Raw genomic sequence first — 23,831 nt, forward strand, 5'->3', positions numbered from 1 at the left:
ATGTGCCAAGTAAATGGTCCGTGCCTTATGGCATTGCTGGGACTTGGGACCGAAATTATTGTTTGCACACAGTATTTATCATTACTCATACCCAAATTCTTCCCTAGCAGAGGGAGCGCACTGTGGAGATGAGAAGGATGCTTTCATTCCAGGTGTCTGGCAGCACAGCTGTATAAAACAGAACAAAATTCTGGTAGTAATATGACTCTGAGACATAGGTAGTTGGGGAACCACAGGCGTGCACTTACTTGGCTGGAGGGCATGAAGTGTCAGATTGCTGATGCTGTCACTTTCTGTCACAGGCCATGTGTTTAGCTGTGCGAGCTGTTGTGTGAGGGCTGTTCTGAGGGCAGTGACTGTGCACTGTGCTGGATCAGAACTCGTCAGTGCTTTACAAGCGTGACACCACTAATTGCCAGAGACGGCACGTTGGGGTTAACCAGGAATGCTTTATAGGAGAAAGCAAATTCCAATTCCATTTAATGTGCTGCTACCAGACACGATCAGCGTTTTTTATCTCCTCAGCTCTTTGTCCACAGATTGATGATTCAGTTAATGGGGAGCATCTTGTGTTTTCTCCCTGAAAAGCACATCGTTCTACCAGAATCAATGAATAAACACTAAATGCTTTCTTTTGATTTCCAGCGGGATGGGCGAGCAGTCCCCGATTCGCTCACTGGGGCTCACGGCAGCGTAGGAAGCAGGCGGAGAAGCCCAACCCGCCGGCGGTTTCCTCAGCGCTGCTGAGGCGTTGGCCGTGAGCGCGGGCGGGGCGCGGCGGCACGCGGCTGAGGCGGCGAGCGAGGCCCGTGAGCCGGGCCCTCGGGCTCCGGCTGGCCGTTCAAGCCAGAGCCGGGCGCGGGAGCCCGGGGTTGTCCGCCCCCTCCTCAGCCCGGGGCGCAACGCGCACACGCGGGCGAGGCGTTGGAGAGACGGTTTTGCTGACGGAGTCCGAGAGCACTTCTGAGTCCGCTTTTGTGAGGAACCAGTGTGGTTTTTTTCTCTCTGGAGCTGCCTTTGAGCGGATGGCCCCGTGTACCGCCGCACAGCGTAGGGTGTCCCCGGCTGCCCGATGAGACGCGCGCGGCTCCACGCGCTGCCATTTGCGGGCGGCTCCCGGGAGCCGCGTCGCTCCCCCTTGGGCGCGCGTATGGGCGTGCGATCCGGAGGTGGCGGGGCGGGGGTGCGTCAGGCTCCGCACTGCCTCCCCGGCGGTGCCGCAGTGCCGTGCGCTGCCGCCGGGCCCGGCCAGGGGGCGCTGCCTGCCGGGAGCTGCGGCGGCCTCGGCCGCGGAGCCAGCGAGCCGAGCCCGGCTGGCGGGCGGTGAGGGCGGGCGCCGGTCTCTCCAGCGCTCGCGGGGGCTGCGGGGCCCGCCCGGGAGCGAGAGGCGGCGGCGGCGGCTGGAGGAGCGCGGCTCCGGGGGATCCCCCTCGCCATGCAGACCCGGCGGCGCCTGCCGCCCGCCGAGGTGAGTGAGCCCAGCCCTCCTCCGTCCCCAGGCCCGGGAGGCCGGGGTACCCCGCTCCCCAGGCCCCCCTACCCGGAGCGAGGCCCCGCGGGCGGCCAGGGAGGGCTCCGACGCCTGAGCCGAGCCGGGAGCACCGGGGGAGGGGGTGGGGATAACGCGGAGGCTCCGTGTGCCCCTCGCCCCGCCGCCCTCGTCCCCCGCGTGCGGCCCCGGGGTCGGGCGGCCGGCCGAGGGGAAAGCAGCGAGCCCCTCTCAGCCCTGCCATCTCCAAACCGCCGTTCTCCGCCGTCCCTGGGTGCTGCTCGCCGGCCTACCCCTCCCCCGGCACGGCCCCTGGAGGAGCACAGCTAGGAGGGCTCCGCAGCCTCCCCGGGATCCCCTCCGTGTTGCGAGGCTCTCCCCCGCCGCCCCGGGCCTGGCCCAGCGCCCCAGAAGGGAGGGGAGGATCCCCGTTTGCGTCTCGTGCCCTTTTTATGGCCGGATCCGCGCTCTGTCCCCGGGCGCCGAATGTGACTTGCTCATCGCGATGTGTAACAAGTCCCTCCTGCAATGGTGGTGGTGTGGGGGGGGATGGGGCCAGCGGGCGGGATGCGTTTTGTAACATCTCTAATTAGGCGAAACTGTGGTCGTGTCTCAGTCCAGGAATAACCGGCACTCGGGGCATGTCAGACTTTGAGCAGAGGTGGGTTAGTGACCTGCTCGTAAATGTTAGGGTTAAAGAGGTGCGTGTGATGGAGGGCAGCTGGAGAACTGCTTTTATCTTCTAACCCACACAGAACCAAGTGGCAGATGGGAATTGATAGAGTTTGTGTTTTGGTGTTATTTTGTTTATTTATAGAGATATTACTGATTGTTTTGTGACAAAGCTTGTGCTGGTTTGTTTTTTTTTTCCTTAAATCTGTCAGAGGGTTTAATTCTTACACATGCTTTCATTCAATTCAAATATTAGAAGTTGACTGAATAGGGAATCTCAAAATCTGGTGACCTTCACATTAAGTGTGGTTGGATTGGATTAGAATCCCAGAACAACACTGCCTTCAGTATGTTGATCTGGGCTGAACCCAGAACTGGAAGGGACTCAATAAGCAAATAAAGATATTCTACTTGAATAAAAGCTTTTATTTTCTTTGGACAGCATTTTATTGATCATACGATGTTTTAAAGCTTAATTAGCTTTTATTAGCAAACTGTTTTTGATTGCATGGAATGAATCCTGATTTTAGATATACCTTCAGTGATTAAAACAACAGAATCCCTTGTTGTATGTAGCCAATGGTGCACTTTCTTTCTTCTTTAAGTTACGGCTTACAAAGCTACAAGAGCCATCTCCTTGACCCAAGAGAGACAAAATTAGAAATCTCTCCGCAGAGGTTTGGGGAATCTGAAATGGAAGCTGAAAAAGGACCTAAAATCTCAGCCATGCCTCCACCTAATTCAGACTCTGATACAAACCTAATGAGTTATCATCATCAGACATATTGTGGTGGGTTCTGTAGTTGTCCATCTTCTTCTTTCGTTTGTGAAGAAAGAAGAAAACGCACCACAAAACTGCAATTCTGAGCCCTGATTTTAGGTGTTAATTCTGTGCTAGCTGAGTCAGTTATTAGGCAAGAGATTAAATATTTTCAAATGCACATTTCAGGATCTGAGGCCTGGGGCTAAGGCTGAGACGAAATACAGTTTATTTCAGTTAGGGAAGTCTGACTATGGCTGTCTCAGGGAACACAGGTAGAGACTGAACAAAGAGGCAGTATTAAAACTTGTGTTCAAGGAATGATAAGCTTTTAATGTATGTTGCTGTCAGTCCACCAGCTCTGCAAACCATAGGGGAAAAAAGCTTGTTAGTTTTGGTTTTTATGGACTCTTTATGTGGTTGTTGTGCAAAAGGATTAGAGTGAAGTTTTGCTGTAGAATAGAAGTTGGCAAAAAATAAGTGGCTTTTGGAATAAATTATGTATTAACATTTTGTTGATCAGAATGATCTCTCTGATGCACTAAGATAAGAATCTTCAAATAATTTTGAGCTTCTTGACAAAAAAAAGAGGGATGATAATTTCATGGTTAGTGTGCATGCTGATGAATCAGGAATTGTATCCAGAACATTGTTAGAAGATACCAATATATTAATAGAGTACTTTGAAACCTTTATGCAAATGCTGCTGTTTTTTAAGTGTTTGAGATTAGATCATTGAAAGAGATTACAGGAATCCTGTTTTAGGGCTCTGCTCGTGATGTCTTATGAGACTTGAACTTTGAAATGAACAGAAATGTGAGCTGACATGCAAGGTTTTCCCTCCTGTTGTTTGTATTGTGCCTTGAGAAACACTTCAGTACAATGACCCTGTAAGTTTACAAAGCTTTTTTATTGGTAATAAATATATAAGCAAATGTAAATGGGCGAAACAAGTAAGAGTTTTAGGAGAAAAAACAGCTTTCACTTCTCTTGACTTTGTTTTGGTTACATCTTGGACATTTGGGAAAATTACATCCGTTAATGTAAATGGATGGGAAGTTTGAAAAGATATACAGAGAATCCTTCACTTACACAGTAGTTTCTACTGAAGTAGAATTCAGAATATTTACATATTCCAAGGAGTTTGACTAGCAACGAGAGCAAAACATGCTATATTGTTATCAAAAGGATAAGTGTGATAGATGATGCTATGAGAGGTAAGTAGAAGCGTGCAACATGGATGCTCGTTCTTCAGAAATAACAGCATGTCAGCATGAAGTTGACTGAAGATGAAAGGCAGAGAAAATCTGACAGGGCTTTACTAAAGTCATTTTTTAAATAGTTGTTAAAGGCACTGTAGTATGGCCAGGAGCTTATGGGTGACAGTGTTGTGTAGACTGTTCCTACACAGTTCTTTCTCTAGCTCAAGCGGGAGTTAAATTAAAGAAGCAAGTCCAGACAACCAAATTTTACACATAGTTCTGTTAGAGTAGAATAAAAAAAGGCTAACAAAAAAGTGATAAACTATGTGAAAAACAGAGTCACAGTCAGTAGATGTTTCTATGTTAGGGCAAGTGTGGGGCTAGAGTGCTCTCAGCTGTACTGTTCCTAGTACAAGCTAGGACAGTAGTTTTGTGTTGGTTTAATTCAGTTATGAAGATCGGTGAGGAGAGTTTAAAAAAACCCAAAACTTTACTGCTGTTTTGTTTCTGTGTAAAATTTGGAGATGTCGTTGTATGACTGACTGTATGTTCATGTCTTAAAGTGACCGTGCCCAAATGCAGACTTTTTTGAGTATTCTGTCCAATGTGCATTGGACAAACGTACATGGACTTCAGGTTGGACTTCCACTTGCATTAATTTTTCATTTTGCGAGATGTCCTTGAGTAGCAATTACCAATCTTTGTATTGAATCATTTTCAGATAGCACTCTGCATGCCATCTCTGTGTTGCATATAGAATATAGAAATGTCTTGTTTGCTGTAAACATTGCTTATATTCTTAATGCTTTGATGGCAACTGAAGTGATGAATCTGCCTTGTGAGTCAGTGGGGTCGCTTCAACATCAGTTGTTTAAGGGAATGTGTTGAAGATGCAGAAGCATTCTGGTATGCAGCATCACCTTTGTTTTTCTATGAAGGGCTGTACTGCATGCTGCTAGTTTATAGTTTTCCTTCTGTTTTCTGTACTTTTCTCCCTCCCTTTTAATATCAACAAGAAGCTTTTTTTTTTTTTTTTTAAATATATTTTTAAGGAATTAATTGCATAGTGAAGTGTGATAGGACTTTATAATTGAAAGTGGTATTACCAGGTAATAATTTTTCTTAAAATTGTTTTGGATTTCTGTTACTGGTTCAGTTCCAATATACTAACAAAGGTGGAAAGTTTTCTAATGGAGGCTTGAGGCATCCACTGATATTCTACACAGTGATGCTGAGCCTTGTTTAGGGTATGGCTTTGTATATATAAAATAATGCAGTGCTATGTTCTCCTGTTTGTTAGCCTGGCTGAAGCTGACCTGCAGTTTGCAGTAGTCAGAAAAAAAATGAGCTAAAGCCTAATGTAGACAAAGCTGTAACTGTTTTTTCTGCTATTATTTGTATATGAAAATACTTCAGTGTAGATTTTGGTAACTATTTTAGGACCGTTTCCCAGCAATTGGTGATTAGTGACAGAGGAATTGGGTACGATTGGAGATACTGGAAATGTTTTGAGCCTTTGCATGTATTGCAAAAAACTCTTGCCCTGTTAAAAGTCATAATTTGGTAGACTGTATTTTCTGTGTTTACTGGAAACTTTTCATTGTGAGTCTTGCTTATTGACTTGTGTTTCAGTTTTGCCAGAGTACATCCATGGGGCTGCCTAAGAGGGCAGAATGTTCAGTATTGGTCTCATGTTGCCTTCTTTGTTGTTGTTGTTGAAGTGGTAGCTGGAAGGAACCTGTCCTTCGTCTTCCCAGCACTCAGATCAGAGGTCATTTCCTACCAGGCGATGATTGGCAATTAAGCCATGCTTATGTCAGAGATTCACGTGTGCTCTTTCAATTACAGAGGTGCCATAGTTACCCTAGTAATCATTTGCCTTACTTCTAGATTCTTGTGATGTTTTACATTACTGTCATGTGAAAGTTTTAGTTTATCTCTATGATATACTGAAACTTTTTTATTTGTAACTCAATCGTTATATGTGAGTTCAGTGTAAACATTTATATTTTGTTTGTGGAAATAATAGGTGAACTACAAAATTCATAGATTACCAGTGAAGAAACACATGCTGATACATTTCTTAAAAAGTAGTACAATGAACTTAAAAGGAGTTGGTGATGTTCAGTGTAAGAAGTACATCAAAGAGCCTTCTAAATCCCATAATAGCTTCTGCATTTGTGAATGACATTGACTATTAGAGGAGCTTTTCTGTATTTAGATTCAGTTTTGTAGTGTCAAAACTCTTCTTTGAACTCAGTGCACATGTTGACTTGCCTGTTTGCACTCTGCGTGTGATCTAGATGGTTGGTGTGGGGCTGCTGAGATAAGCACGAGCCATGTGTAAGTCTGAATGTATAGTAAATATGTAGCTATGACAAATTCAAGAATAATTGGCAAATCAGATGAAAATGTGTGAAACGCATTACTTGATATGTTAGCCAGATTATTGAAAGTCTGGGGGAGGTTACAGGACAAAAATTGCAGATAGAAACAAAACAATCACAGATCTGGAGTTCAGTTATCATCTGATGTACTTAATTTTTTTTTTTTTCCGACCTGCTCAATGAAACTGTTCCCTCATTTTTATTTTTATTTTTTTCTTCAACAGCTTTGCTTCTGGCTTTTGTTCTTCCATCGCTTCTCCCACTCTGTGGGTCTGTGGTTGCGGTGTTATGTATTCCTTTGTGCTGTGCTCAGACCTCGTGCTGAGCCTGGTGTGCCTCACAAGCGGCCACCTCTGGGAGGTGACTCTGGTGATGTGCTTGGTGGTGGTTTGGCTAATCTCTACCCCAGTCATCTGCTGAAGATAAAGGGCAGAAAGAAATTTACAGTCCCTCTTCAAGTGGTTCAGTTCTTGCCTTTGCTTTTGAGTTTAAACAAAAACAAGTTTGTTTCCACACAGATTGGGAAGTTCAGTGACTGAAGAGGCAGCACATTTACTTTTTCTGCTTGTGTGGTGGAACAAGAAAGGCAAGTGGGCTTCTGTTCTCTATTGCCAAAGTGGCATGGATATCTGGTGCTGCTGATTTCTTAAATAACCATGGTATGAAACAAAAGAACTTGTGTCTTAGAGCTCCATGTGTGTTAGCTCCACCAGCTGTTGATTAGGGGTCATGCTTACCTGTCTTCTTAGGACATCACAGATTCAGGGAGCGTGCTGCCTGATGTCATGCAAGAGTGAGGGCAGAGAACTGGGCTAGACTAAGCTGATGCTTAGAAAAGCTCAATGGTTTTCTTGGTTGAGTGAATGCAGTGTGTTGGTCAAGTCTTGCAGACTGATACAGGAACGGGCATCACTGTAATTGAAGCAGTGAATATCTAAATCCAGGTTCATTTCTGATGACCAATTTTTTTTCTGCCCGTAAATATTCAGAATTTGTGAGAGATTTTGTAAGTAGCAGGGAAATTCTTAAATGGTCTGGTAATGAAGAGAACTATGTTTGGTTTTAAATTAGGAGATGTGAGTTTTGTAATGTATACTGAATATGATGTTGTATGTACCCAAGTTCTTTGAAGTACTTTGTAAGCATGTTGTTCTACCATTATTAGATTGAAATCCTGTAGACTTAAATAGTTTTTACCTCTTACTATCTCTTCCCTTCCTTCCCCCTCTGCAGTAACCGCAGCATTCTCACATGACACCGTAACTCTGGGCACTGATTGCTTAGCAGGTTGCTCCCAAAAGTACATAAAACAGCTGAATCCTGCTTGCCTTTTCTTTGGAGAAGTGTCATTTGGATTTTACTGTGCAGACACTAATTTTCATGAATGTTGGTTTTTGTTTTTGTTTTTTTAACCAGTACAAAAATACCAAGTGAACAATGTGATTTCATAATCTTCGTTTCCATAGGAAATCAAATAGAAAACTACAACACTTGATAAGTGATAGTACTGAACTCAGCATGTAAGTTCTCTTCAAATGTGTGTTACTGAAATTGTGAATGTTGAGTTTTCCTAGCAGAAAGGAGAAGAGACAGAAATTTCATGTTTAAAGTGTACAGTTTTAACTATGCCTCATGAACCAGTCATGTCAATGTAATTTTTTATACCTTATCTGCTCTGTAATGCAGATAAATGAACTTTTAATATGAACTGAGATTGTATAACAAGCAAGTTTCCTCCTTGCCTATTAGGGTTTTTTAAATTTATCTGACAGTCTTTTTGAAACTACTTGTTTTTCTGTATTACAGTGGGAATGCATGCTGTTGCCTGCATCTCAGACTTATGTTTTGTTGAAGGTGCAGCTGTCCCATCTGTGCCCTTTCTATGGTCTGTACTCAGGTATATAGGCAATCACTGTTTGCTGTCCTGTTCTTCAACAGAGCACATTAGTAGTTACTGCATTACTGAGTTGCATCACGTGCGGAATATTGGTTAGTTCATAATAAGTATATGCATAAAACACACTTACTGGGCTATTAACAAACTCCCGTTAATAGCCTGTGTGTTGAAACAGCCACTTCACTGAAACAGCAAATTGCATTGATTCACACTGTGGCTTTGTGTAAATGATGAAAGCTGAACAGTATCCCAGTATGGTTCATGTATTGTTCTTTCTTGATACTTTTATTGGTGTAACTTTAAAAGGTCATTACTGAAAGCATCTGTCTACCTACATACTTTCGTGTTTTCAAGAAATTAAATTAGTGCACTGGTATAATGTCCTTTATGTTTTATTTACTTTACTTTTAGTTAATGTGTCACATGTAAAATGCATGTAAATCTATAATAGATTTGCAAATTTATTTTTTGTACTCTTCTGTGGAAGTGGATTTGAGTATGATGGGAATTAGAACTTCCTTATTGAGATTGGCAGGTAACATTTATGTGTATATGTAGTGTCTTTGTTTCCCTCATTCTTTTCCTGTAATGTCCTTCGTGGTTGTGTTTTGTCCTTGTTTATTTTTTGCCATTACATGTCATTTCTACAGAGATGGCCTGTAGGTGCAATTGTACTTTTTTACTTGAGGAAATACGCAGAAAGTGGCACTTTGGTACTTAACAAAGTACCTAGGGATCTTGTCTGAACTTAGGGATCTTGAACACATGGGTGCTTGAGAGAAGCAGGGGTCTGTGCACATCTTGGGAGCTGGACTTGGTGTGTGTGTGTGTGTGTGTGTGTGTCAGAAATGGTTCTGTTGGGTAGCATTCAGTCCCTTCAGCACTGTTAAAAGGATGTTAATGGCACTGGGCGTAAATGAGAATCATGCTCAGAAGCAGCAGTGCAGCAGTGTTGCCATGGCTGTATCGAGTTGTATTGAGTGAGTTACCAAGTACAGATGCCTTGAGACCTAACCCACAGTGAGCATCAGCTAGACCAGTTAGACTGTGATCACAAACTTGGGGATGAACTTTCCTGCATTTCTTAAGACAAAAATAGTTCATAATGTGTCAGTGTTTGTGTGTATCTCAGTGTGGTATAAATAGGTCAATACAATAGGAGAAATAAAATTGCTAGTAGAAATCAAAAGTTATTTCCTTGAGATGATTTCACATTGAAGGGAGTGTGAAAGAAGCATTCGTGATCTTTGTTTTCAGATCTTTCATTTGTTTTCTGATGGGGATCTAGCTCCACAAAGGATTTGAGAAATAACAACTGTTTGCTGTCTGTTAAAATGATATTTCCTATTAAAAGTGTATGTGGGAAAGATTTTAGATAACTGTCATTACATAGCTATCAAAAGAATAAATGTGTGACCAGAGCAGCATTGGAAAGAGGATGTGTCCAACTGTGTTGATAGAGGTGGCTTTAGTAAACAGTTAACTGATGTTCTGTACGAGGTGACTGCAGACTTCCAGACTTCTTTTCGGTATGGGTTGGCCTTTCTCTAAAGAGCAGCTGAGTGCATAAATTGTGTCTGTTCTAGCTGCTTCTCTCCCCAGTGGGTACAACTGAGAATTGATGGGCTGGTAAATGGTAGCAGAGTGGTTTCCCTCTTTGCCTGTTGTCCTTTTAATCTGTCCCATTCTGATTATGTGGCAGTTCTGGCTTTTATTATCACATATGGATCTTGCTATCAGCACCTGCAAGTATCAATCCCCCTGGTTTTATAAAAAGGGCAGTTCCTTGGCATTTAATTAGTGATTCTGGGGGACCTTAGTTAGTTCTTCTTATATTGCCCAAATCTAAGAAATATCTGAAACAATAAACTGCAAAGGAGAGCTTATCACTCTCTACAACTCCCTGAAAGGAGGTTGTAATGAGGAGGGGGGTCGGCCTCTTCTCCCGGGTAACAGTGAATGGACGAGAGGTGATGGCCAAAGTTACACCAGGGAGGTTCAGGTTGGATATCAAGGAAACATTCTTCTCAGGAGGAGGGGTCACACTGGCACAGGCTGCCCAGCGAGGTGGTGAAGTCAGTGTCCCCAGAAGTGCTGAAGAATCATAGAACTGTGGCACGAGGGATGTGGTCAGTGAGCGTGGTGTAGTGGGGGCGAGTTGGGGTTGGACTAGCTGATCTTAGAGGTCTCTTCCAACCTTAATGATGCTGTGATTCTATGAAGGCAAGATTAGACTACTCTGAGATGCTTAACACTTATTCTGCATTTTACCTTAATTTTCAGATGAATAAAAGATAGATGAGGATCCTCAGATGTTTTTAAAATGTGCGCTGTTAGACTGATAACACTACACAGAATCCACAGGCAGGCTAAGAAACATAACTTCATATTAATGTTTAATACACTGTTCTTGGATCCTTTGTAGTTTACAGCATTTTAAACTTGGAGTTTTTAACGCTTCATTTTATACAACATAGTTTTACAAAACACTACATTTTGAAGTGAGCTTTATGAACATGTGAGTAAGTTCAGGAAAGGATTTTCTCTTTTCTGAGCTCTTCCTGGGAAAACTGGCATTGAAGGCAGTGCTGCAGTGCAAAATTGTCTATCTGTTCTTTTAGAGAGCTGGTGAAGGATACTTCTGGAGCCAGTCAGAAGTAGTTATGTAAGGAGGACATGTGGTTCTTGTCTCCAGGTGCTGACGGGCCTGCCTCGTTAGTGTGCTGGGAAAGGATGGGCCTTTTGGCAAGATGGTGTTTGCACTAAGAGAGCAAATCAATTTCTTTCTCATCAGATCGGTCAAAAAAGGTAGGAATTGGGAATTATATTCTACTCTAAGCTGTTTTAAAGCAGGTGTCCTTCTCAGTTGGACTGCTTTCTCTCAATTAATGGAGGGCGAAGGTTGGTGGTGTTGCTGTAATTTTTCTTGTCTCCCTGTTACTTCTGATGGTGATACTTTCTATATGACTTCTTTGAAGTTGGCTGCTCTTTTGACTGCCTTGCTGCTGCTCTGGCACACGTGAATGTCTGCTCTCACAAACTTGGCTGAAGAAAAAAGTGAGAATAATAGCTTTAAAACGGCATGGGAAAAAGTAACAGGAAAATATGCAAAGTTAGTGAAATAATTAGAGAAACTGTACACTGCTTCAGGTTCCGTCCATCTCTGTTTGTGGAATTATCTGGGGTAAAAAAGGACAAACCACCACAACACTGAAATAGTTTATCTTTTGTCAGCAGTCATGGGTTGAGAGTCGGAGTTGTATTACACAGAAATAGCCTGCTGTGCCCCAGTCTACTTTCGATTAATTTATGTTGAATAGGAGGAGCACCAGAGAATTATGGTCATTAAAATGAAGGATTTTGGGCATCTTGAGTTTTTGGTGCAGGAAAAGGATTAGCAGGGACTATCTTGTTTGTATTTGTTATAATTTCATCTCTTGCTTCTGCTTTTAAATCCACTCATTGAGTGGATTTAAGGCACATTTAGATGGAATTTTTACATTTTAGACAAGGTATTTTTGGAAAAAAAAAATCTGGATTTTGAAAACAATTTTTTGGGGTCACATTGCATGCTACTTGCTTAACTTATTAAGAGAACAATTCATGTTTAATTCGTGGTCTAATCTGAAGCCCTTGCCACTGCAGCCATTTTCATCCACATGACTCAGATACAGCTACTGCTACACCACAGAACTTCTCTCATGCCCCCCCTTCCTTCTGGCACACGCTAGATGAAAACAGCCCAGTAGTGTCTTTGTATAGGATGAATAGCTGTTTGAGAATTGATGAAATTCAGGAAAGACAACAGCACTGCAGAATGAAGCTTCCATTCATTCCTTGGTCTGGATGTATGTTGTCCATATGGGTGCTGTTGTGACAGCATATCCTGAGACTGGTGTGGAGGACTGGTTTGTGGGAGGAACAGTCCTAGGCAGTAGTCTGTCTTTCTATTTACATTAATTCTTAAAAAGTAATCAAACACAAATGTGTGAAACTTGATGCTTCATCTGTGAGAGGCCAGTAAGGAACTGTTAAAGTGATAAACTGCACAAGATAATTTACCATTATTCAAAGCATTTCATCACTTGAGTGAAGGAGAAGCCCCACCTTTTCCACTTGTAAAGACTTACTATTCAGATTAATTGAAAATAACTTGTTTTGTCTAATTGATGTGTGACCTGAAGCTTGTTACCTGTTTTCACTCCTACTTATTTCTTTTTGCAGTTTTTGTTCTTGCGGTGGTTGAGACCTGAGTACATTCACTGCATGTCATCTCTCTGAGTCTCCCATCTGATGGTTCCAGTGAATAGACAAGCAGGAATTTAAGATACCAGCACTGAAATCTGGGTTTGCATTTATGATAATACCTTATTCAATTAATCTCGCGATAACAAAGTGCATTAAAATGGCTGCAGATGTATTTCTGCCTACTCAAAGACATCTTCTCATCGATAGCACATTATAGAGGATCTGTAGTGTAGTGATGAATTGGAGCCTTGCCAGCAGATGGAAGCTTTTTTTAGCATCTCTTCATGCTTTGAGTTTTCTGCTTTTTCTTTTTTTTTTAACATAGTGTCAAAATTGCTGCTCTTTCAGTCTCTTCATTTATTGTAAGCTATTCCAATTCCTGTTTGGATTATTTCCATTTGGTTTTGTAAACATTTTTTACATTCCTTTTTGTTGGAAATATTTTTAACCTTATATTTTTAGAGCTCTCTCTTTCTATTCTTCATCCTTTCTTTATTCTGGGCACGTCTCTGCTTGTCAAATTTCTCTTCAATTTCTGTTTTGCCTTTGCAGTAATTGGCAGACACCCTCTTGGAGCTCCTGAGGGAAATCATATATGTAGTATTTTAACCAAGAAGCACCTGAGTGATATTACCGTAGGGCAGGAGGCAAAAAGTTCAGCCAACCATCAGCAGAAGAGATAAGAAACTGTGAAATGTACCAAGTAAGCAATCTGGAACAGCAGAGGCACAGGGCCTTCTTCCTTTGTGGTCTTACATTTCAGTAGATACACAGTTTTTAGGTGGCAATATATGTTAGTTTTTTTTTTTTTTAAAGTGTGATGGAACCAGTTTTTAGCAGTAAGAAAAGCTTAATAATCACTAGTTTTTGCACTGTTGTAAATACTCTTGGCTTTCCTTTGTAATTATTCTTCTTGATTCTGTTTTAATATACTCTTGGAAAAAGAACTTGACTTTGTCAACTTGCATTTCATTTCTCTTATGAAACCCAAGTGGTACAGTTTACTTTTTTTCCTTTCTAAATTGCTTTGTTAATAAATACATCCATATCTGTAAGTATGCTTTGATCTTTGAAAGGAGAAAGTGGTGATGAATTGTTGAATTGTAAACAAAAAGCTGTAGGACCTCCAGCTCTTCAAAGCTTTCTTCAGAAGCTGGTTATGATTGTCTGAATCCGTGTTCCTCTGTGTTAAGGGCAAAAAATTATTACATGGTAAGAATGGAAGAAGGAAAATGAATCAGAATAAAAGCAGTGAATAATAAAACTATATTATTGCTTTGAATATGGCCTTCCTGGTAGGCTTGCTGGCTTAGAGCACTGGTAACAGCACAGCATGTTTTAGCTGTGCGTTGCTAGGTCTGATCCATTTCTGATCGGTAGAGACTGAAGTTTGTGGTTAATGTATGACTGACTGCTTAATGTGAAATGTATTTGATGTTCCTGATGCACTTGATAGGCCTAGTCATAAAGTGCAAAGAGAATTGTCTTGCAAAAGGATCGTGAAAACCAAATCATTTTCTTCTGTCTACAGACCAGGAAGGAGCGTGGTGATGATACTTTGCTCAGCTGCCGTGTTACTTCACATCTCATCATTCTGAAGACTTTCAGTAGAATTGAATTTTTGCACACCTTCATTTTTGTGTGCATTAAGAAGCCCATCTGAAGAACCTTGTAATATAATAATTGTTAACATTTCCCAAATATCCACAACTCAACTTATAGAGGTTGAAATACACATGGCATGAAAATTTTTATTTTGCCTACAGGAACGGTTTTGTTGGCAGGCAAAGCTGTGTGATTTTATTCTGAATTTGGAAACGGTACTACTAAGAGTGCTACTGTTCAGTTCATTAGTTTCCTGGAATTATTAGTGTGGTTTATTTCTGAAGAGAATAATAAACAACCCTGGGCAATTTGTAGTGTAACGCCGAATATTGTTTTAATGTGTGGAAAACTGTTTTGGTTTTTTTTTTGTTGCTGTTGTTTATTTGTTTTTCCTCTGTTTGTTTGTTGGAGTTTTAAGATAATTATTTTTTCCCTAACATACATGCAGCTGCTTCATCAGAGTGCTAATAAACATTTCAACTGCCTAACAGGTCAAATACCAGTACCTTAACTTATTTCAGTCCTTGTTCTCATTTGGTTGTTAAAACTACTAGCCTTTCTTCTTTTCTCATGGCTGTATTGGGTTCTTGAGCTCTGTTGTGTGCCAGGATGTAGGCCATGAAAATGATCACCTGACCTTGAAAAAGGCTGTAATTAGGAGAACAAGGTACTTCTGAAGATTTTTCTGCCTGGGTCTTCTCTGCTATTAAGTGTTGATGCCATGGTGGTATTTGAGAGAATAAGCTGATTGGAAGTGAAGGGAGCCTAGGATTGTAGGAGGAATAATTTGTAGACAAAAACAGTTTAGCTACAACAGAATCAGTGGGAAGCTGATAAACGCAGTTTACAGAACTCCGAGGGTCATGAATTTTTTGTCTAGTACCAAAGCTACTAGGTTTTTATTTTTGGAAGGCCTTTTGCAATGTAGTATAATGAACTTTAGAAACTAGTTTTATAAATATAGCATTGCAGTCAAGGTCATGAGGGATACAAAAACAATTAGAGTTGCTGTCTCACTCTGCGAGTTTACGATTAAATGAAGAATAATTGTCAGTAGGTAGAATGTGCTTTTTATTAGAAGCCTTTTTCATGAGAATATTGGTGTACAATAGTGGCATAGTGCATAGACCCCTGAATTAAAAGCTGCATATGTAATCTAAATCATTTAGAGGCTTGCAGCATTTGCCATATGTATCTGTGTTAGCAGCGTTGAAAAAACCTGGCTTGTGGCAGAACTACCAGTTACAAAATGCATATTTATATTTTCTTTTTAGGATCAAAAAGAACACACTGACTCAGCAGAACTGGCTGATTGTGCTGCAGTCATCATGAGTAGGCACAGGGTCATTCGTTTCTTAACAAATGTGTAAGAAAAAAGGTAAGAGGCAACTTCTCTTTAGAATATAATGGTTTAGGGATATGTATGTGAAATGCTTGAGTTCTTATGTATGTGTATGGGTTTACATTTATGTGTGCACCTGGACATATGTATGTTATCTTGTACACAAGATAATGGAGTATTTTTAGCATTTTGTGATTTTGATCTTTATTGAGAGTAATTGTCTTGTTACAGAGCTGAGATGTCTTGCTTTCTTTGGGGGTGGGGAGCAGGCAAAGTCTTTCTTCCTCAGTCTGTGCTGTAGGTACAACTAATGCTGAAATCTGTAAACAAGCTGCTCATTAAAATAGAGGTGCTTGACTTTGAATTCCTGGGGCAAATAATATAAAAGTCACTAAAGGAAGCTGCAAAAATGCATGGACGTTTTTTTCCTGAGATTGAAGATGGTCTTCAGGAGCATTAGAATTAACAAATCAGTTTGTCCAGTTGATAGTCAGTTCTATGTTGTCATGCAGTGAGAAGATGACATTTTCTGGAGTCAAACTCAGGATGAATGAGCAGTGCTTGTTTTCAGTCTGGTTGTGCCCCTTGTGACTTTCATCTTAGGAGCTTTTCGTATGTGTTATTGTTGATGGCTACAATAAACTACTTGAGTATTTTGTTTAGTAAGTGTTTACTGAAATTGGTATGTTTACAGTTTTGTATTGAAGAGCAGAGAAGTCTGCCCACGAGGCAGTGTGATAGAAAGTCCTGAGATGTTATTGCCTGATGTACTGCCTGATGTGGAGGCTTTTTCTGTGACGTTAACAGTTGTATGCTGGTGTTACTTCATTTTGGTGCATTTTTTTATTATATACCATTAGTATGATCATGTGCTAGTCATGTACTGTTAGAGTGGAGAAACTGAAATGCTGTCAGTTCCAGTGGTGAAGGATTCTTCAGGGTAATGTAAGACATCCAGCATGGAAAGAAGATCATAAGTTATGTAATTCCTCATTGCAGAGACCTGAACAAGTAAGTCTTGCCCTTTGCAGGTACAACACAAAGCCTGTCTATTTGTACACATCCTTTCCCAAGAAAAAGCAGGCATGTAGGACATCTGAGCTATCTTGAGAGGCAGCCTCCAAGGTTAAGCCTGTTCAGAATACCAACACTATTAATTAAGATCTTTCTGTCCTTTTCCTTGGTTCCCTCTCTCTCCAGTAACCTCCTGAAGTTTGTTTTAGGTCTAGATGCTGTCATGACTAGGATAGTAATTCTGTTTCTATATCTGATACAAACATTCTGCTTTATATTTAGATACTAAGGGAGGGTAAAGCATATAATCTTGTTAAAACATAAGTTTTTAGGTTTTAGAGGTGAAGATGCTGTTTTGTGAAGAAATTGTTGAGTAAAATGCAGAGTTTATGACTTGTGCCTGATCTGTGGTCCAACAGGAGCCTGAAGATAACCTGATTGTTAGATTGCATGTTTTTGTGTTTTTTTTTTTGTTTGTTTGTTTTGTTTAAGTGTTCTTCACAGATTGGAGGCTTATGTCTTCTGCTTGCACTAGCATGATATCCTTGTATTGTTCATTCCAATATGTACTAGTTTAAAAGGTGCCCCATTTTTGGCAGTGTATAGCTAAAATCACCATTGAAATTTCTTTCTAATTTGTTCATGTCTTCATCCTTACTTTTCCAGAGTTTGATTTATGTGTTTGCTTCTCAGCGTCTCTCCATGCCATGGCTTGAAGAGTTTCCCAGCTATGAATGATTAAAAAATGTCATTTCTTCTTTCAAACTAAGAGAAGGTTTGGGACTAGAATAGTCCCCAAGCTGTCCCAAACTTTCTTAGGGGTACCTGTGAGTTACAATCAAAGTTTCCAAAGGCTTATAAAGGAATATATATGGTTTTATTTATGTTAGACCATCAAAATAAATATTTAAAATAAATTGTGACCCATGGAGACAACAGCTACCAGATTATTGTAGTGTACTGTTTTAGAGCATTTTGTGTTATCTTTTGATCTTGGGTTATTGGCTGTGCAGTTGAAGTATTAGATCTTAAACTGGTAAATGTATGAGATGTTGACAGTGTATTGATCAAGAGGATTATGTTTGTATGTCTGGAACATGAGTACTTTTCTGTCAGGAAGACAGCAGTAAGAACTTTTGTGCATTTCACAGTTGTTTTTTTTTTTGGCTTGGGCAGAACCCCAGGAAAAGTGTTGAGGCTGATGTATTCTTTTATATAAGAATTATAATTTTCAATGTTAGACCTGAGGATTCACAACTGACCTTTTCAGAGAAATACCTACTTGTATAGACAATGAGATCTCATTTGGAGTGGCTGAGAGTTTAGTGATTGTGAGTTTAAAAATAAAAGGTTCTCTGCATATCCTGGTATGTCATATGTGAAATAATGGTAATGTTTATTAAAAAAATGTTTTCCTTCTTCAGTTTGCATTATGAGCATCTATCAGGATTTTGTCTCAGTACATGCTTGTGCACTTGCATTTGAGCTTCAGAATGTAGTTGTTTACATTTTAGAAATATAGAAAAAATCTTTCTACATATTGGTCCAAAATTAAACTCGCAGATATTAGATGTTTAAATGTTAGTACTGCTTTTAATAAAATTATTATTTCATAGAATTGTTATGAAGTATTGACCCATTGGGGTTGCAAGGGAATGGGGACAAAATTCCAAGTCTTGTTTATATGCCCTTGTTATTGTTAGACGTGGTTTCTGAAGCCTGAATACTTGTATTTTTTTGGTGTTATAGAACCACGATATAAGATTTTAAAGCCAAACTTTGACTAAGGTAAATAAAAACGATAACATTTATTGTGAGAGTCTAACATTGCTCTCTTTGGTAGGGTGCAATTTGATTAGGGGACTGGAGCACCTCTCCTACAGCAAAAGGCTGAGGGAGACCTCATTGAGGTACTTAAAATGAGCTTACAAATAGGACAGAGGCCAACTTCTTACATGGTCTGATTAGGACAAGGGGGAACAGTTTTAAACTAAAAGCACATTTAGTTAGAGGTTAGGAGAAAATTATTCAGAGGGTTGTGAGGCACTTTCACAGGCTGCCCAGAGAAGCTGTGGATGCCCCATCCCTGGAAGTGTTCAAGGCCAGGTTGGATGGGGCCCTGGGCAGCCTGGTCTGGTGGGAAGCAACCCTGCCCATGGCAGGGTGTTAAGACTGGGTGGTCTTTAAGGTTCTTCCAACCCAAACCATTCTGTGGTTCTGTTTCAGCAGACAAACAAAAAACACTAAATTTAGGAAATGTTCGGGCAAAAATGCCTTATTGCTGTAGGTACATAGATTTGAGTTAGTTCTAAATTTTATCAGTGTTTCAGTCACATTTCAAAGCTGTATGAATGGTCAGCTTTTGTGAATTCTTCTGAATGTCTGAAAGATACACAAAGTCAAAACACAGTGTTTTAAAGAGTTACTTTAAAGCATGTTTTCAGCAACTGTGTAATCAGCCTCACATTCCTTCCCTATCAACTTGCTTGACATTAATCATTATCTTCCCTAAAATAAGCAGAACAGAAAGATCACTGCTTGTAGCCTATTTTGAGGCCACTCATACTGTGGTTTGGGTTTATGTCCAAGCGAATGCCTTGACTGGATGTCCTTTTTGACAATGGAAGTGCACTGAAATCTGATTGTGGTGGTTTCAGAGAGTGTTACAGTTTAACTCTGTTAAACAAGAATTCTGGATGTTACTTTTCAGTCTTACTGTGCTTCCACTGACAAATATTATTTATATCATTGACCCTAGTGGTGGGGTATTGCTAGACTGGAATGTTATCATTGTAATAAAGTTAAATCCGTTACACATGGATGTGAAATTATATGGCATTTTGTATAAAAGGATTTTACTGTAGTGCATTAAATGAGGCAGATGATCAGAACTCTGAGTGGAAAAAATGAAGCAAAACATTTATTGGAACAGATTCCGGTTAACTTCAGTATTGATATTTAAAGAACTGGTCTAGATGCTTCTCATCAAGATATTGAAAGGAGAAGAAGGGAAAGGTGCAAGAGAACCTACAAACTCTTGCAGTTTGGTTGTAGTTCAAATGAATTTAGTGTTTGTATCTCTAAGGAGAAGTATTTGCTTTGGTTTGATTGTATAGTAAGTGTAATTGTTTTAGTTAAAGTACTGTGGAAGATTTATAATGCCTTGACTGGGCAGGCAGGATAGGTCAGGAGGACCTTAAAATAAATGTCTAAGGGATCAAAGAGTACAGTGCCACAGCTAGAGGTCAGAACTTGGCTTTACCTTCTTCAGGAAAGCAAGTATGTTAAATAATGTAAAAATTAATGTTGTAGTAATTGAAATAAACCTTGTTGATGCTTTCCTCAAATTCTAGAAATACGCAGATAACATTAAAACATTGTCTAGTGTTAAATGGGAAAGTTCCTCTGACTTGTTTCTTGTCTGTATCTCTAGTGTAAAGGAGCTTGTTTTTAGTTGAGCTGAAGTCTAGCTGTCAGGTCTAACACTGTTTCTTACTGTAAAACAAGGTTCTCACCCCTTCCTCCTCCATTTCTATATTTCACAGCATTTGAAAGCCAGCTCTGAAGAGAATATTTTGGATGGTGTTCAGAGAACAGATCAAATCAAGGTCTCTCTTTATGGTATATGGGTTATGACACACATTTCTCAGTGAAAATGCCTTCACTGTTAGTGTTTTCAGGAAATGAATCACAGCGTCTTGTTGCTCTAAATCATCAGTAGCACGAAGACCATCTTCTCACTGTTAAGGTGTAAAGGTGAAAATGTTATTTATTATATGGAGTTGTAGAAGGTTATTTAATGACTTAGGGGTTGTTTTTTTTTTTCTTTTCTTCCCTTGTCATGGAATCATAGAATCACAGAGTCATAGAATGGCCTGGGTTGAAAAGGACCACAATGATCATCTAGTTTCAACCCCCTTGCTATGTGCAGGGTCGCCAACCACCAGACCAGGCTGCCCAGAGCCACACCCAAAGATCCCTTCCTGAGATCTGTGCTGAAGCTGAAGGGCTGAGCACTGCAGCACCATCCATAGGCAGCATGTATTATCTTTTGATGGAACTGCTTATTTCTGTGCCCTTTGCTAGATTTCTGGTGCTTGCCTATCACAGAAACAGGGATTATTAAAGCAGGCAGTTTAAGAGTAGCATAATTCTATTAACACCTGTTTATTCTCTCAACAACTTTTCAAGTAGGAATCTTCGAAGCATCTCTGAGAAATGAGTGAATCAGAATATTGCTAGCCTAGGAGACATTACAAAACTGAAACAGAGTTTAGGCTACTTGTTCAAAGCTGTGTGAACTTATCAGTGGTAGCATGAAGCCAAAAGCTGGATCTTCAGATTGGTGCATAGTTGGATTCTTGGTTTTCTGAGCAGTGTTATTTTCTGACTGATGTTGGAGTGGTTTTCCTCTCATCATTATGGTAATCTCTACAGTAGACGTTAATGTGGCAATACAAGGAAGGCTGCACTGACATCATCATTTGGCTTTTGAAATGGCTTAGAGAATATTGCTGGCTCTGACTGTTCTGTTTAAATGCTCAGGTCGAGGTCAATGTTTTTTTTGAATGTAAAAAGTTGAGACAATGCTATCAGATGCTGAGGTAAGCATTGATGGTGAGCTGGGTGGGTAAAAGCATGTGACTGGCTTTGATGTTTTCAGGGCTGTACTGTTGATTGTATTTTTGCCCCAGCAGTTAGGGTTGCAGTTCTTTCAAAAGTCCTTCTCTCCTTCCCTGTGTATTGCGGTGGAAAGAAAATCTCAGTGGTCTAAATAATGATGAAAATTGCAGTGATATGTAATGAAAAGCTTGAAACATGAGAAAAATAATGTTTTTTTGTACGTAGGTTGCATTTTGCTGATCTCCAGTTAATGCTGGAAAAGCTACATGATTTTCACTTCTATTATACTATCCTAAAAAGAATTTTCTAAACATAGATTTTCTAAATTGCAGAAATCAATTTGGTGTGCTTCTTGTGTATATTGTTCTCCCAAGTCCTGAAAAGAAAATCCCTTTATTTTGGCCTCTCAAAAAGACCTGTCATTAACTGGGAAATGTACGGAACGAAACGTAGGGACAGACACACAGAGCATGTTGTAAATTCTGTGGTGTGGAATACATTCAGCTTTGAACTGACACAAATTTGCAAACCCAGTTTGGTTACTATTTTTTATTCATCTGATGAGGATATTTTCTGTTCCTCTAACAGCCAGCATGTAAAAATGAACCTGCATTCTTCAAATGTTGTTTCTGCAGACACCTGGTTTACATCAACACTTCTACTTTGTGTGTGGCAAGATTTAAAAAAACATATTCTTCTGCACATGGTCGTAAATGCTATAAAAAAAATCAAGATTTTGCTTACATGCTAACTTTTTAAAGAATACTTCTATAAACTTGGAGATAATATTAAAATCTTAAAGCAAGTTTGGGGAGGTTGTTAATCTGAATTAAGCCAGTTTAAACACATAAATAATTTATATACTTTTGTTTTATGAGTGTAATGCATTTAAAATTTGATTTACAGATGTCTTCTTTGCTTCTTAAAACAGAGGAACAGAAATGTAGATACTTGATTGTACTTTGTTCTGTTTGTCAGGTTCAGACAAGAATCTGGTGGTCATTCCCTGACAAATGGAGAACTATTTCCAAGCAGAGGCATATAACCTCGATAAGGTTTTAGATGAATTTGAGCAAAACGAAGGTGAGTAATTTTAACAAGATCATAGATGCATGATGTTCCACAGGGAAAACCAATAGAAAGGGGGTGGTCTATGATAGAATTTTGGTTTTTTAAGTTACAAATGTATCTCAAAATTTGGAAAATATATCTGTTGATTTGATATGAAGTGTGTTCAAAACTTGTTAATAGCATTTTCTTCAGCTTCCATTCATCTTGTTTATTCATTTAAATATTTGTTCCTCTCTCTTTTGATAGAAAGCCTTCAATAAACATTTTAAAGAAAGGCTTTGTGGAGCTTCATCTCAGTAGCTATGTTTTTTGTGATTCATTTTAAATGAGACTAAATGTCTTTATTCTAAGCAGCTTTTGTAGTTTTGTGAGACTCAAGCATAGAAATGTTTTATTAGGTCACGTAAATTTTATAATGAGAGTTATCATATTTGAAGTATTAAAGTTTTGCTTTGTCTAATTGCTACTTCTGTACTGTCAAAGAGGCTGAATGTAATGGAAGTTTTCTAGGCATTTTAAGCTATGTAAAATATATTAACTGATACTTTTAAAGTTGTTTGAGGAAATTCTCAATAGAATCATAAATTGTTTGGATTGGAAGGGACCTTGAAGATCATCTAGTTCCAACCCCCTGCTATAGGCAAGGACACCTCCCATTAGACCAAGCTGCTCAAAGCCCTCTCCAGCCTGGCCTTGAAAGCCTCCAGTGAGGGGGCATCCACACCTTGCTGTGCAACCTGTGCCAGTGTCTCACCACCCTCACAGTTTCTTCCTAATATCCAGTCTAAATCTACCCTCTTCCAGTTTAAAGCTATTTCCCTCATCCTGTCGCTACATGCCCTTATGTAAGAATTCCCTCTGTGGCTTTCCTGTAAGCTCCCGTCAAGTTCTGGAAGGCTGCCAGTGGCTGGTACTGGGGGTTGCTCCCCACAGAGCCTTCTCCAGGCTGAAGAGCCCCAACTCACTCAGCCTGTCCCTGTAGGGGAGGTGCTCCAGGCTTCTGATCATTTTTGTGGCCCTCCTCTGGCCTCACTCCAACAGCTTGATGTCCCTCTTGTGTTGGGGGCCCAAGTACTGGAAGCTTTACTCCTGGTGGGGTCTAATGAGAGCGAAGTAGAGGGGCAGAATCACCTTCCTTGACCTGCTGGTCACATTTCTCTTGATGCAACTCAGGATACAGTTGCCCTTCTGGGCTGCAAGCGCATGTTGCCAGCTCATGTTGAGTCTTTCATAAACCAGCACATCTGAATTCTTCTCTTCAGGGCTGCTCTCAAGCAGATCTCCACCCTGTATTTGTGCTTGGATTCAACTTAATACTAATTGGATAGATCTAAAATTCTTAAGTTGCTGAAACATCTTGCAACAAGACAATTAATGGTCAATTGAAGATGTTAATGGTTGATCAAGGATATTAATTTTACAATTCTAGGAATATTTGAACATCTTTTCATTTATGTTTGGGATGTTCTAATGCCACAGAGTTAATAGAATCTAGCAGGACAGTAATTTTTCTTATTAATT

At 40.2% G+C, this 23,831-nt stretch overlaps 1 protein-coding gene across 3 annotated transcripts in view; it reads left to right on the forward strand.

Annotated features, from left to right (window-relative positions):
• The first annotated feature begins 843 nt into the window (after window positions 1-843).
• ZFYVE9 (zinc finger FYVE-type containing 9) overlaps window positions 844-23,831 on the forward strand; it is a 57,729-nt gene continuing 34,741 nt past the window's right edge. Inside the window, exons 1-3 of one of the 3 annotated variants that reach the window (XM_085231371.1) lie at window positions 844-977; window positions 15,535-15,638; window positions 22,218-22,322. In XM_085231371.1, the coding sequence (XP_085087497.1) occupies window positions 22,253-22,322 (70 nt within the window). In that variant the 5' untranslated portion in view covers window positions 844-977; window positions 15,535-15,638; window positions 22,218-22,252. Of the gene's footprint in view, window positions 978-1,327; window positions 1,469-15,534; window positions 15,639-22,217; window positions 22,323-23,831 lie in introns of those variants that run through there. The other 2 variants (XM_085231370.1, XM_085231372.1) reach the window with 2 other exon arrangements.

This window comes from Meleagris gallopavo, chromosome 10, assembly GCF_905368555.1.
Source record: "Meleagris gallopavo chromosome 10, MGAL_WU_HG_1.1, whole genome shotgun sequence".
Taxonomy (NCBI): domain Eukaryota; kingdom Metazoa; phylum Chordata; class Aves; order Galliformes; family Phasianidae; genus Meleagris; species Meleagris gallopavo.